This window comes from Procambarus clarkii, chromosome 3 (assembly GCF_040958095.1).
Source record: "Procambarus clarkii isolate CNS0578487 chromosome 3, FALCON_Pclarkii_2.0, whole genome shotgun sequence".
Lineage (NCBI taxonomy): Eukaryota > Metazoa > Arthropoda > Malacostraca > Decapoda > Cambaridae > Procambarus > Procambarus clarkii.
In genome coordinates this window covers 22801755-22817453 of record NC_091152.1, presented here as the reverse complement: position 1 = coordinate 22817453, position 15699 = coordinate 22801755, and the positions used below count along the sequence as shown (strand labels likewise).

At 43.0% G+C, this 15699-nt stretch overlaps 1 protein-coding gene across 1 annotated transcript in view; it reads left to right on the top strand.

Moving 5' to 3' along the window:
• Positions 1 to 14641, top strand: part of Mtp (microsomal triacylglycerol transfer protein) — a 253595-nt gene extending 238954 nt beyond the window's left edge. Inside the window, exons 14-17 of the mRNA XM_069330044.1 lie at positions 2887 to 3081; positions 3284 to 3438; positions 9937 to 10081; positions 10532 to 14641. Of these exons, the coding sequence (XP_069186145.1) occupies positions 2887 to 3081; positions 3284 to 3438; positions 9937 to 10081; positions 10532 to 10699 (663 nt within the window). The 3' untranslated portion in view covers positions 10700 to 14641. The remainder of the gene's footprint in view (positions 1 to 2886; positions 3082 to 3283; positions 3439 to 9936; positions 10082 to 10531) is intronic.
• The last annotated feature ends 1058 nt before the right edge of the window (positions 14642 to 15699 follow it).

The following is a 15699-nucleotide window of genomic DNA, read 5'->3' as shown; positions in this document are numbered from 1 at the left end:
ACTCTCCTTCCACCAGTGTCCCCTGGTGCGTGTGCCCCTGGGGTCCCGTAGTCGGTCTTTCTCTACCCTATCACTTCCTTTGAGAATCTTAAATGTGTTGATCTTGTCCTCCTTGCTCGTACTCCTTGGTTCGGGTTCTGGTCTGGTGGCATACCTTTGCACCTTTCATTCCGTTTACTACACATTGTTGTGGGTTTATTTGTGCCTTTTGGCTTTCCTCTTGCCAAGTTTGGGTTCTGGTTTCCAGGCTTCCCTGCCTGTTGGCATTTTACGGTCTCGGGGTGACCCTTCTCTGGAGTCTTGCATCGGAGCTGTCATCTCCGCTCTCCTGGCAGGCTCGCTGGGATTGGGATGTTTTTCTGTACGGCAGACGTTCCATCTCCTCCTTTGCCATCTTGGGGTTTCTGGTTCTGCTGGCTCCGTGGTCGCACCTGAGATCTTCCTGCGGCTCTGCCGCTTCCTAGGATCAATTGGCCTGTGACAGGGCTGGTTCGGTTCTGCCTCAAGTCTCTTGCCTTCTGTTGGTGGCCGGGTGTTTTCATCCATGGTGTCCCACCTGCGTGCTTCTTCTTGACAGCAGTGTGGGATTTTTGGCGGTCCTTTCTTTTCCTTCTGTCCCTTCTTCGGTAGCTGTGTTTTCTGGCATGGTCTTGTTCTTCTCTTCTAGAGGTTTCTCTTGTAGAGGTTTAGGGCCATCGTCTTACCCCATACTGTCGCCTCGTATCCTACGGCGCTGGAGGAGCCGCTTCAGCGTTCTTTCAGTATTGGTGTTACGTCTGTGCCGTTTTGCAAGCTGTCTCGTGCGTTATTCACCTCCGGTCTGCTCATGCACCGCCTGAGCCGTCCTGGTCTTTGGACAGAGTGCTCTCTCTTTCTTTTCTTCTCCATGGTTTGTTGTGACCCCTTTGGTTCAGGAGTGTTTTTCGGAGGCTCTTTTACTGTTGGCATTAACCTCTAGGGGTCGAGTCGGTGGGCTTCATGCTCTCCTCCGGCGCAGGGGTTTTCTGCTCCTTCAGTCATGGCGTTAGGTTGTTTGTCTACAGCCGTCTCCTTCTTTTCTGGCGGTGATTGAGACCGCTACTTTCCGGAGGGATCCTTCGGTTATGGGTGCTTGGTTGGTCGGGCTGGGGGTGCATCATTTTTATGTCCGATTGCGGCCCTCCACCGTTTATTGTGCCTTGGCCTCGGTGTCTGGGGACACACTTTGGGTTGCTCCGGTTTCCTTTCTTCCCTGTTCGTGGGTGCGGGTCTCCCAGGTTATCTGCAGGGTTGTTACGGCTAGCCAGCCTGTGGTCTATCCCCGTGCCCATGACGTTTCCAAGTTCGCTGCTCTTGCTGCAGTTTTTGGCAAAGTGTCCTGGGCTGACATTCGGGCGCGGGGATTTTTGCGGTCGAACAGGGTCCTGGCTGCTCGATATCTCGTGAACATTCCTGGGCCTAGTAGGGGCTTGTGTTGCCTTGGGTCAGCAGTTGCAGCCAGTTGTCTCGACTTCACATTGAGGAGTAAGCAGCGACTGCCTCCCGGAGGCTCCGCTGCATCCCTCCCCCTTCCCCTGGTCGGCGGGTTTTTCACGTGTTTTGACATCCAGCCTCAAAACTGAAGGGTGGATAGCCGGGTGGGGGTCTGGGGTTCCCCTTTCCCCCTCCTAGGGAGAGGGGAGCTGCACAGACAGCGGCACGGCGATGTGTGACGTCATGCTTGTTTGCTAGTTTCTTAGTTCTATCCACTTGTTCGGCTTTTGGTAGCAATTTTCACCAGAATAGGGGTTTGTTTTAGGACGGTTACCTTTCTGGGTGCCTGACCTAGTCGAAGGCAGACATAGAATGCTTCCAACCGCATGGGAGTTTCTATAGGCCATTGCTCCCCCTGCCTCTCTGAGGGGGCCAGGTTCTGGCTTGTGTCCCCGGTAGGCCCACAGAACTCCATACACATGACTGATGCCAAAGTCTGACATAAGCATATCAGCCTGGATAAGCTCTGGGGAGTCTCTGGGTCTCACCCAGAAAATGGCGTTTCATTACCTTCAACGCTGGTTTTTTATGAAAGGAAGAGGGGTTAAGCTGGGGGAAGGGGATGATTGGAGTAGAAGGGGATGGGGGAGAAGTTAACCTGAGAGACGGGACAAGGGGAAGGGTAAGAGGAAGGTTGAGGGGTAGGGAGGATGAGTGTAAGGGTGAAGGGGAGGGGGGGAGAGTTTAGGATGAGGGGAGAGAGAGGAAAGGTCAGGAGAAGGAAGGTGAGGGGGATGGGGAAGACGAGGGAGGCAGAGGGCACCTGAGCACCACCGAGTATCAACTAGGCAGTTACCTCATGTGGCTGAACAGGAAAACTTAGACTGGATTCATGGACCTTGGACTCGTGGCTTTCCAGGATAGCTTTATCTGGACAACATGCAGATGAGAGGGATGGGGTTACCTATATAGTACAGTACAGGTTTGCATACTCATTTTCACAAACCATTCGCCTATCTTCAGTACTTCTAATGATCTGTGTACACCATAGCTGCTGCTCCATCTGCATTGTTTGCAAAGAAGTGCAGCTTTGCCATTTTCTTTTACTAGGAAGCAAGTTGGATTTAAATTAATCTTTATTTTGTTGTATCTTGACTATAAAAAGTAAGGAAATGGTAAAACTGTATAGAAGATTTATGTTTATTCCTATTTCAGAAATCCCATTTAAAGTTCATTTAATAGGTAACATTTTAAAGATAACTTGAAATAGCTCAATGTAAATTAGAATGGATTTTCCTTTTCACGTGATGAGCTGGCTATTTTTAAAATTTTCATTGCTAATTTTAATTAAATATTTGAAACATGGCATGTCATATAGTACAATTTTAATTGAAATTACATTACTATTATCTTGTTTAATTTTGCATTCCATAGTTTGGAATCTTTGCTGGTGGTCTTGGTGTGTTTGGTGGTGAAGATGCTGTGGACGATGGAGAGGATGCCAATGCTGGTATTGAGATAACTCTCATGGATACCCAGCTGCGTCCATTTGTATTTTTCTCTGGCCAGGGTGAGCTAATGGGGCACGTTTGGTCTGGAACAGGTTCGGAGAGAACAACTGCTCTTCAGGTAAGTGTACTAATTCAACTTGTTTAAATTTAGAATTTGGTTTGGGGGCTCAAGTGTTGAATATACTGTATATAATAAATCTAAATTCAGTTGAATTATGAACTTTGGCACAGAAGAAATTGTGTTTCATCAAAAGTACTACTGTTGTGATGGCTTTGGTTTCGTTATGCAATATTCCTAATGACATTTTTTGTCCTTGCAGGGTTCACTACTGCTACAAGATCACCTGCAGACTGTGCCATTGCAGAATGGTTTAAATGCAGAGCTAATTCTCAATGGTGCCATTTCGTATGATTTTTCAGGCCAGATCCAAGTGTCCCTGTGGAACCGAAATGCTCATAGCTTAGTGGAAATTGGGTAAATATTTTGTTCTCTTTATAGAGAAGACAACACAGAGTTAATGTATAAGCTATCACTTGGGCTGCTTGGATAGTAATGTCCTATTGACTTCTGAATCTTTGCAGGTACTATATTTGCATGAGTATTAAGAGCATGTTTTTTGGGAGGGCTTTCTCTCACTCAATGGCTTTGTGAGCTAGCTGCCCAGTTAACTCCACACCTGTCATGCTACACCAGGCCCTTATGAGTCATAATTATTCCTTTGGCGTGCTGGGAGGAAGAAAAAGAAAGGGTTTTCTCCAACGATTGCCCCTTCCTTCCTAGTTGTGGAGGAAATTGTGCACTTGTTTCCCAAACCATTTCCTTCTTTTCTGGGAGTTCTGTGGGTATAGTTTCTCCCTAATAAGGGAATGCCTGTCGGTCTTCTAAGCTGTCTGATGTGGATCCTTGCTTAGCTAATAGGGGTACTCTTTTTTTTTTTTTTTTTTTTAGCCAGTTTTCTTCTGTTGTGTACTTTTTAGCTGCTTTGGCAGCATTCTTGGCCTTGTCTTCTACTTTTGTTTTATGCCAGGAGATTCTGGTGGTCCACCTGGAGGTTGTGCATTCCTCCTCCTCAGATATCACAAGTCTGTGATATCGATGCATATGTGGTGCTTGGGTCATGTGTTTCAATGAGACCACTTGGTTTCTCCTGGGATGACCATTCCATCTTTCCTGGGGTCATCAGGTTCACTCCCCAGTTGCCCTGTGGCTGTTTGGCACCTCTGATTTTTCCTGGCACTCCTGAATCATTGAAGGTTTGAATCATTAGTTGAATCATTAGTTTTATTAGGTGGTTTGAATCATTGAATCATTAGTTGTGTTAGGTGGTTTGCAGGGTTATCACCTTTAGCCAGGTCAACATACATTCTTGGGCACTTGATAAATATATGTTTGCAGTGATGACTGCTTTCTTTTCTATTGCGTCTTGAGTGGATACTGAGGCTTGTGGTTTCTTGCACTCTAATAGGCTCATGTCTCTGTACTTTGTCAGTGTTAGACTTGTATAATGCTTGGTCAGCTGCCTGATTCAGAAGCCCTCTGGGGCTGTATGTTTCTCTTCCCCCTCACTCCATAGTAAAACTTTGTTGTTGTTCATTCTCCTTTATGAGTTGGCTTGGGGAAGAATTCCCAAAATTCCAGTATTGAATGTAATGAAATGCATCTCTGATGGAAGGTGGCTGGTTGGGACACTTTTTGTTGTCACTGCCTCCATCTGGTAGCAAGGGCAGAAGGGAGTGGTGTTAACTAGTGTTTGGACCTAGACCGCGAGTGTGCACATAGTTTAAATCAGGGTTGCGAAAGTTGTAAAAGCAGTTGCATGTTTTGGTGTGCTCTACCTTTCTGATGGTTTTTCCTTTTAGTATTCTGGTGATCTTGTATCTCCAGATTCTACTATGCCCCTTTTCAGGGGGCCAAATTCTGGTCTTGGTCTCTGTTGGGAGGTTGGAATTTATTAGATCCTGGTGTGGTACCCAGGGTTTGGAAGGTTCCAAGAGGGTAGCTCAGGGAACCATCAAGACACCCACCAGAAAAGGTGTTTCATTACATTCAATGCTGGATTTGTTTACCTAGTTTTGCATTTCCCTTTGTAGTCCTATTGCTTTTAGTGAATTGGTAGCCTGGGTAAGACATGAATTATATACAGGAAATTATATTTTCTGGGGGGAGCCCCGTTGACTCCCCGGAGCTTACTAGGCTGATATGCTAATGTCAGACTTTGGCATCACTTTGGCATCAGTCATATGTAGGGAGTTCTGTGGGGTCTACCGGGGACCACGAGCTAGAACCTGGCCCCCCTCAAAGAGGCATGGGGAGCAATGGCCTATAGAAACCCCCGTGTGGTTGGAAGCATTCTATGTCTGCCATCGACCGGGTTTGGCACCCAGAAAGGTAAGCATCCCAAAACAAACCCCTATTCTGGTGAAAATATTGCTACCAAAAGCCGAACAAGTGGATAGGACCCCCCCTAAAAAGCGGCTGCACCGGCTTTTTCTTGAGGCCGGTGCGTTGGGGGATGACTCGGCCCTGGGTCCCATGGAAGTGGATCTTGGCGCTAGGAAGGGGCTGACTTGGGGTCCTTGGGCCCCGCTGGACCCCCGCCTGGGTTTTTCTACCCTTTGAGCGGGTCTTGCTGTTACAAAGAGTGGAGTTTTCTTATCCTCCCCTCTGCGTACGAGTTGGATTTAGTGTCTGCCCCTCCCCAGATTCGGTTCCGTGTCAACCCCTACCCCCCCCCCCCCCTCCCCATTCCTCCTCCTGGTGCGTCGGTTCCGTCCTTCTGGAGGTTTTCGGCTTACCATATCCTACCATCTGTGGTGCGGGTGGCCCCTTGCAGCATACTTCCTGTGCGACCCGGATTATGCCTCGCTTATGGATTTGTCTTCATTCAGGTTTGGGTTTTCGTTCCCTTTCTGGGTCCGTTATGAGGTTCCAGAGTCGTCCTGGCTGGCGGACTGTCCTGTGTTTGACTTGGAGGCTTGGCATTCCTTCTGTCGTACCCGCTCGCTTGAGTGGTGCCAGGCTTCGATGGTGGTTCAGGTTTACCTGGGGGGGCGATCTTGAGCACCTCGATGAGTGTTTGTTTGCCCCGGCCCTTTCCCAGGATGTTGGCGTTCTGCAGCTCCATGTGTAGGTTCTGTCCCTTTCGGCGACGTAGGTTGCTGAGGACTTGCGCGCCCGTTGCCTTTTGGCTTCGGCTTTGTGTTTCATTTCTCTCCTGGAGCTGTCTTTGGACAGCTCCATGACCCCAGGGGGGGGGGGGCTTTCCAGGGGAGGCTTCCCATGGGGGGGGGGGGGGTCGTGCCAGAGATCGGGGTTCCACACGTCGTGGTAGGCCACTGGTGCCAGGTTCAGGTCCAGTCCCGCCTTCGGTCCCGCCTTTGTCTGGTCGGCGCAGTGTTTGTTCTGTGCGAGGTTCTGGGTCTCGTAAGGGGCTCCGGCCCTTTCGCGGTTCGCCTCATTGGCTGGGTGATAGGGGGGGAGAAGGCTGGCGCTGTTCGCTCATGCCTGGTCCCACAATTTGTGGGCGTTTTGAGTCATTTCCTTCGGCCTGCGGTGGCGTTGGGTAGCCCCTCCTCGTTCAAGGGGGTTCGGGGTTGGCGGGGCAGGCCTCTTTTCCCCCTGCACTCAGTCTGGCTGTCTTGGAGTAGGTGCGCTTTGGTATGGTCGAAATGACGACATCCCTCAGATGGGTTTCCCGTCTGTTCCCAGTACCAAAATGGGACTGTGCGGACCTGCAGTTCATTCTGGACTTGTCCCATCTGAACCCTTGGGTTCATTGCCCCTCCTTTCGGATGACTACGCTGTCCCAGGTTCGGCTCTTGGATGGTGTCCCTGGACCTTCGGGACGCTTATTGGCACGTCCCGATTCACCCGGGTTTCAGGGACTGCTTCGGTTTTGTTGTGGGAGTGTCAGGGTTACTGCTTTTGTTGTCTCCCGTTCGGATTGAACCTGGCACCTCGCGTGTTCACACGTCTTACCTGGGGTCGTGGAGGCCCGTCTGCATCTCTTAGGTGTTCGGGTGTTGGCCTACCTCGACGACTGGCTAGTTTAGGCTCCCAGCCGATCATCTTGTCTGCTAGCCAGGGATTTGGTTCTTTCTCATCTTGCCGGGTTCGGGTTCTTGGTGAATTGGAGGAAGTCCCATTTGGTACCCTCCCAGGTTTGGACATGGCTGGGTCTTGTGTGGTACTCTCAGACCGCTTCCTTGTCTCTTCCTCCGGAGTCTCTTCTGCGGCTGTGGTCCCGCGTGCGCCTGCTTCTGGGGAACTTCCGGGTCACCCATCAGGTGCTCGAGGGTCTGTGTGGGAGGTTACCTTGAGGTGCTTCATCCGAAAGGAGAGGCAATGAACCCAAGGGTTCAGATGGGACAAGTCCAGAATGAACCGCAGGTCCGCACAGTCCTGTTTTGGTGCTGGTTACCTTGAGCTTGAACTTCGTGATGGTCTTCCTGCCGGGTCGGGTTTGGCTTCATCGGCTGTTCTGGTTCCTTTGGGGACGTCCCTTCCGCCCCTCTCTTGATCGCTGGGTTCGGACCCCGGTGGCCTTGCGTCGGCTGCTGTGTCGCCAGCTTCCTCTTCGGGTTTTTTGGGGTTCAGTGCCTTGGCGCCTGCCCGAGCCCTCGCTTGATGTGTTCACGGACGCGGCGTCTCTCGGCTGGGGCTTTGTGACCAGTGCTCACCAGGCCGGCTAGGGGTGATGGGGTCCATCCTTCCGTTGGGCCCACAGCACGGTGTGAGAGTTCGCGGCGATGTGGGTTCGGGTCGCCCGCGGATCGATGATCCGCCTCAATTCAGACTGCTTCCAGGTGGTTCATTGCCTGAACCGGGAGTGGGGAGGGGGGGGTCGATGGAGTTCTTGGCTCTTTGGCGCTGGTCGCTTCAGGTGACTCGTCTGCCGAGTTCTTGGAGTTTAGCTCACCTGGCTGTTAACGTGCGGGGAGTGTCCAACGTCCTGGCCGACGGCCTGTCTTGTTTCGTTCCCCTTTCCACGGAATGGATGGTCGACGCCGACTCCTTCCTTTGGCTTTGCCGGACGTTCGGGTGCCCCGAGGTGGACCTCTTCGCGTCGGCTTGGTTGAGGTGCCTTCCCGTGTATGTGGCGCCCTTTCCCGACTGCAAGGCCGTTAGGGTCGATGCGTTTCGGCAGGACTGGTCGAGGTGGGGGTTCCTGTACCTCTTTACCCCGGTTCAGCTGTTGCTCCAACTCCTGACTCGCTTGGAGACTTAGCAGGGGACAGTAGTCCTCGTGGGCCCCATGGTGGCCGGCCCAACCTTGGTTTCAGGCGCTGTTCGGTGTCTGAACCCTGAGGTTTTCCCGCAGCTCTGCCTCTTCCAGCATATCGGACCAGAACGTCACGTGGATGGTTCGATCTCCTCCTCGAGTCTTCACGTATAGTCTTTTTAACTCGAGTTTATCATCATCATTATGGTGATCAAATGACTTTCTTGTTAGTGTCCCACCTGTGAGCTTCATCTTGGCGGCAGTATGAAGTTTCCTGGCGATCCTTCCGGTTCTTTTTACGTCTTCGTCATTGTACTTTGCTTTCTGTTAGGGTCATGTTGTTCTTTCTCTCTTGGTTGTTTCAGGACCGTCATCTTATGCCTATCAGTCACCTCGTATCATGTGGTGCTGGCAGAGCCGCTTCAGCTTGCTTTCGGTCTTGATGTTACTTCTGCGCCGTTTCGCAAGCTGTCTCGTGCGTTGCTTCACCTTCGATCTGCTCGTGCGCTGGCTGAGCCGTCCTGGTCGTTGGACAGAGTGCTCTCTTTTCTTTCTTCTCCTCGGTTTGTTGTGGCCCCTTCGTTTCAGGATTGTTTCTCCAAGGCTCTTTTTCTGTTGGCATTGACCTCTGGGGCTCGGGTCGGGGAGCTTCAAGCTCTCCTCTGGCTCGGGTTTCTGCTCTTTCGGTTTTCGTGATGGTTTTGTTTGTCTGCAACTGTCTCCTCCTTTTCTGGCGAAGAATGAGACTGCTGCTTTCCATAGGGGTCCCTGGGTTGTTGCTGCTTGGTTGGTTAGGCTGGGGGTGCATCATGTTTTGTGTCTGGTTGTGGCCCTTTGCCGTTATTTGCACGCCATGGCTTCTGTATCCGGGGACGCGCTTTGGATTGATCTGGTTTCTCTTCTTCTCTGTTCACGGGTGCAGGTCTCCCAGGTCTTCCGCAGAGTTATTAAGGCTAGCCATCCTGCAGTCTATTCCTGTGCCCATGATGTTCGGAAGTTCGCTGCTCTTGCAAAACCAGCGTTGTATGTAATGAAATGCCATTTTCTGGGTGTGATGCGGAAGCTCGCCAGGCATCCCTCCCTCCCTCCGGTCAGCGTTTTTTCGCGTGTTTTGACTTCCGGCCTTAGAACTGATAGGTGGCTAGCCGGCGTGAGAGGTCTGGGGCTCCCGTTCCCCCTCCTGGGGAGGGGGAAACTACGCAGACAGTGGCACGGCGACATGTGACGTCATGCTTGTTTGCCTGTTTCTTTTTAGGGGAGTTCTATCCACTTGTTCAGCTTTTGGTAGCAATATTTTCACCAGAATAGGGGTTTGTTTTTGGATGCTTACCTTTCTGGGTGCCAGACCTGGTCGATGGCAGACATAGAATGCCTCCGACCACATGGGGGTTTCTATAGGCCATTGCTCCTCATGCCTCTCTGACGGGGGCCAGGTTCTGGCTTGTGGTCCCCGGTAGGCCCACAGAACTCCATATACAGGACTGATGCCAAAGTCTGACATTAGCATATCAGCCTAGTAAGCTCTGGGGAGCCTCCGGGTCACACCCAATAAATGGCGTTTTATTACATTCAGTGCTGGTTTTTGGGGAAACAGCAAAAATATTGTTCCTAGCATAAGCCATCCCTTGTTATACAGATTAGCAACAAAATATTATTACTATGTACAGTGTGATGGCAAACTATTATTCCTTATTTTGCATTTTGAATTTTGTTAGTATTTTATAGACTAAAATACTATTTTTACCTTTCAGAGCAGCCATGGTAATACAGGGAGTAGCACGTGTTGATACTTCATTTGTACAGACACTAATAGAGTTCAACACCGGAGCACAAACGCAGCTCAACTTTATTTCTGACCTTGAGTTTTATGATGAGGTTGCCATGTGCCTGCAGATGGTAAGTTGATAAGGGATTATTATATACATTCAGTAGCTCCTTAGGTGGCTAGCTTGGTTTTGGTTTTCTTAATTCCAGTATGGAACCAAATTTATCAGATATGAAGAATATTTCCCAGGTGGGAGTGATAAATGAAGTATTAAATATTTATTTACAACATTGGAATCAATAACTTGAAAATGTTATGTTCTTGTGTTTATTAGTTTCCAAAATACATTAAGGGGTTATTAATACATTAGTCAATGCTGGGTTTTTGTTAAAAATCTAAATTCAGAGGAAAAATCTAGTGCACAAATTTGGCCTGGATTCAAGTCACCATTCAATTTTGTCTGGATTTTTGCTAAATCGCTATACAGTATTGGGTCTAGATTTTGGGATTACACACAATAGCATTTATTGAATTTTTTTTTATTCTGCAAATTTTTAAGTATCTGCAAACATTGTCCTCAGGTGCAGCCCAACTTCGAGGTGGTAAACAATGTACGCAAACTGGAACGAATCCCCGGGAGTAATTATGTACTCAAAAAGTATAAGAGAAAATTATCTCCTGTGCCAGGAAAAACTTTTGTAATGAATAAGAAAAATACAGAACTTTGCAGCAAGATGTTCAGAGAGTAAGTTTTAACTTAACAGTAAATTTATTAATATTGCTTATAAATTAAGAATTGTTGATGCACTGTTATATAAAATTATATTTTGTTTTTTGTTAGTTTATAACAATTCCAATACAATGTGATATTTCTTATTAAGAGTCCTTATTTTAAAATAGAGAAATGAGCAATACCAATTCTCAGTGATTTGGGTTAAGTTAACCCCAGAAGAGTAACATTTAACTTGGTAGAGGACTTAATTGTTTTGAGACCACTAAATATATTAAGACTAATGAATGTGTGGTGACCAAACCATTCACTGAAGGCTGAAGTACCTTGTGAATGTCTTGCACTCAATTTGTGTTCATTATCATTTTTTCCTGTGATATGCAATTTAAACTGCTTGATACATACCTTGACTATGATGTTATTTGTACAAGATTTATAATTTTATTTTATTTTATTCAATGTTGGTTTCTATATTTGTTTTCCTTCTGTAGCAAAGGATATGGCAAATTATATTTGGGTAAAAATTTGTTACGAGCATTACTGAATTAATTTTAGAAATAACATTAACCAAATATTCAGCTGTAGTTTAATTGTATGTCTTCTGCTGTTGATATTATCAATTTCTGTATAATGACCAATAATAATAACTGATTTAGAACCAAATATTTAAGACATTAATGACCATAATGAACTTGTATATGTAAAGGCATTTTTACTATTTATTTTAAAGTGTTTTACATATGTAGATTGTACGAGTTAGTATTTTGTTCTATGTAATTCTAGAATACTAAGGGAATGCATTGGTTATGAAGAGCATCTTAGCACATTTGTTAAAAGGTTGTTAGTCATTAACTTGTTATTCGGCAACCATGGAAACTAAGGATCACAAGACTCCAAGAAAGCGAGTTATCATGTAAGCACTTAAAATCTTCCACCTTCAAATGTTTTTAAATGCATAAGTGTTATGAAATTAAAAAATTCTAAATTTGCATTAAATATGAATGTGTATTTTTGAGCGGGTGGATGAGTAGGAGGACAGGATAGTGATACATGTATTATAGTTCAGTTTTCATCTGGAATAACACGACTTGTGCAAAACTTGTAGTTTGGCTGGATTTATTTAATTTTAATACAAGCGATTTGATGTGTTCATGAACGTCACGTTCAGAAAATCTTGTAATGCTTTGCATCTGCATTTTAGCGCTACAGCCAGTGAGGAAGAGAAAAGGGGGATAATAATTGACAGACAATAATTGCATTCTGCACATAAAATTTTATTGACGACAGCATATACATAAAGGGATTAATCGTTTGCATTAACCCCTTGGTTGGGCACCTGTTTATATGGTGTAACACCCAGCTGCACAAAAATATAAAAATGGTAAAAAAAAAATTCCTTGCAATACTGTTAAAATGCATTCCCTTGTAACAGGAAAAATATTAAGAATTGTATATGATTGACTTTGGCCATGGCTAAGTCTGGAAGTCTTGCGATGACACCATAATTCATGAGCTTTCATCGAGCAATCGGCCAGGGCGATCAGGCCGAGCCAGCAACGAGGCGGGAGTTGCCACGAAGATATTTTTTACATATTCCATTTTTTTCAGTATGTTATTCAATTGTGTTTCTTTTGATAAATTTATGTAATAAAATGTGTGGAACATCGGAATGCTCAAATATATTTATATTACTAAGATGTTCACTATATTATTTGCTTTGGACAATAAAACATTGTTTTTGGTGCTATTATACTGCATACATATTTTATACATAACTATGTACATTTTGATGCATGATTACGAACCACTAAGCCATTCTGGTGGGTGTGGTAATCTCATAAAATGCGGTCAAAGCTCAACCTAGTTCTGCACATTTTGTGTGTAATTTCAACTGGATGCATTGAATATATAATATTTTCTCAGTATTTCTAATGTTTTACCATGGTTCTTCAAGACCAATGATACAATGGGCTATCAGTAATGTTATTTATATCACAGAAAATGTTGATCATAGATATATACTCAGATATACATTATTGTCTGTACTATAATACTATTTGCATTGAACAATAAAACATTTTCTTTTTGCTGTTATTACACTGTATACACACTTTATATATAACTATATGCATTGTCATACACAATTCTGAACCACTAAATTTGTCTAGTGAGTATGGTAATGACCAAAGACAGCACACACTACTGCCAGACTATCCCAGCAGATGATGCAATATGATGAAGCAGAATGTGTCATTATACGCATCATACATTACTAATGCTAGGCACATTGTTTTGTTGCTATTATTCGCCCTCTGATTATTCCGCACATTTAATGGTGCTACATAGCCTTCCCAGTTTGGTGCCTTCTTTTGATAATTACTTAAGGTAATTGATAATTACTTGTTGCTATTATTATCAGCTGTTTATAATCTCTCTCTAATTTTTAAGTGCTGCTGTGGATAAAAGCTAGACAGTGGTGCAGTTAGAACCAACCATTCTGCATGTTGGATGGTTGTTCGGATGGTTGATGGTTGTTCGCCTTGGTTGTTCACTCAATACTGAGGCCTTCACACCCAGGAACAATGTCCAAAATTTTTTGTTCAATACGGTGTCTGTTTACTGGAGGCCCGAGAAAGCCAATGTGAGCCTCTGTGTACCTGCGGGTGTTTTAAAATCTTTTGTTGTACCCTTATATGCCACCTGTTGGGATGCATAGTTTGGCCATAATTAGCCACACCACCTGTTGGGATGCTCAGGTGAAGGTTTAAGAATATAACTAACATAATAGACACATACAGATAAGACACAGGAAGTCAGAGATTAAAGCACAGGCAAGTAAAGGAAGGAAGGAAGGTGTCAAGAGACCTTAAATTCAATGGATGACAGATAGGAGGAAAGAGTGACAACATACCAGGAAGTCTCAGCACATATGAGTTTATAGTTTGCTTTTGAAAAGAGTATAGTTGGTTGATTCCTATAGGCTTAGATTATATTGCAGGCTGGTAGCTATACACGCAGGTGTCTTGTATGCTCAGTACCCCATCCCTCAATCAGCTGTGATAATTTTTAATTCTGCTGTTATAAGCATAGCGCCCTCATAACAGTTAGTCTATAGATGGTGTATTTGTAACTGTATCAACATTGTGAGCTGCATTGCATCAGCAATATCAACTCATGATATGTCCTTATACCATGCTTGTTCATATTTAACTTGATCTGTCATTCACACGTTGGCTCTAGTTAAACGAGTTAGAACAGAGCTCAAATTTTGTACTGTCTTCACATGATGGATTCTAAAATCACACAGAATTTAGAAGTCTTGTTTTCTCTGAGCTGTGTGGCTAAATGAGATTGGACTAATGTTTAAGTAACTTTAAACATTGTTATGATGGTATAGTACATCATGTAACCCTCAATTATAACAGTGATCCATCCTTAAAACAGATTTATATTACTAATAATAATAATAAATTAAATGCTGTGTAAATTTATTGTACTATAATTTTGTCAAAACAACTTAAAAAATCTTTAAATACTAAGTGGCAACAAGAAACAGTAGAGTAATAACTACATTTTGCCTTGATTAGCTCGGTAATAGTTCAGTGAACCAGATTTGAGGGAAATTTTACAAATATTTCCAATTACATTTCTGTTAAATATTTGTGATTGAAACAAGTTTTCATTATATATATCAAGTACATATAATAACTTTGAGTAACTGGGATCATTAGTGGTAATGTGTCACGATGAGATCCACTTGTGCCAATACGCACTCTTACGTATATATACAGGAAAATCATGTACAGTATATAGAAAGAAACTTTGTATATAAAATATATTTTCTATCAGGGAGTCAGAAAATGAAAGCAGAATTACTGCTTCATTTTCTTAGTGGTTAGCTTAATAATTTGTTGTAATATTGTTCCTTTTCCTATTTTATAAATAAAGGACTTGTAAAATACTCTAGTTTAATTTTGCATGGTAATTAATTACAAAAAGATTTGAATATATATATATATATATATATATATATATATATATATATATATATATATATATATATATATATATATATATATATATATATATATATATATATATATGTGTATATGTATATGTGTATATGTATATGTATATATATGTATATATATGTATATGTATATATATGTATATATATGTATATGTATATATATGTATATATATGTATATATATGTATATGTATATGTATATATATGTATATGTATATGTATATGTATATATATGTATATGTATATATATGTATATGTATATATATGTATATGTATATATATGTATATGTATATATATGTATATATATGTATATATATGTATATATATATATATATATATATATATATATATATATATATATATATATATATATATATGTATATGTATATATATGTATATGTATATATATGTATATGTATATATATGTATATGTATATATATGTATATGTATATATATGTATATGTATATATATGTATATGTATATATATGTATATGTATATATATGTATATGTATATATATGTATGTGTATATATATGTATGTGTATATATATGTATGTGTATATGTATGTATGTGTATATGTATATATATGTATATATATGTATATATATGTATATGTATATGTATGTATATATATATATATATATATATATATATATGTATATGTATGTATATGCGAACAAGCCTGAATGGTCCCCAGGACTATATGCGAATGAATGTATATGTATATATATATATATATATGTATATATATGTATATGTATATATATGTATATGTATATATATGTATATGTATATATATGTATGTGTATATATATGTATGTGTATATATATGTATATGTATATGTATATATATGTATATGTATATATATGTATATATATGTATATATATGTATATGTATATGTATGTATATGTATATATATATATATATATATATATGTATATGTATGTATATGCGAACAAGCCTGAATGGTCCCCAGGACTATAT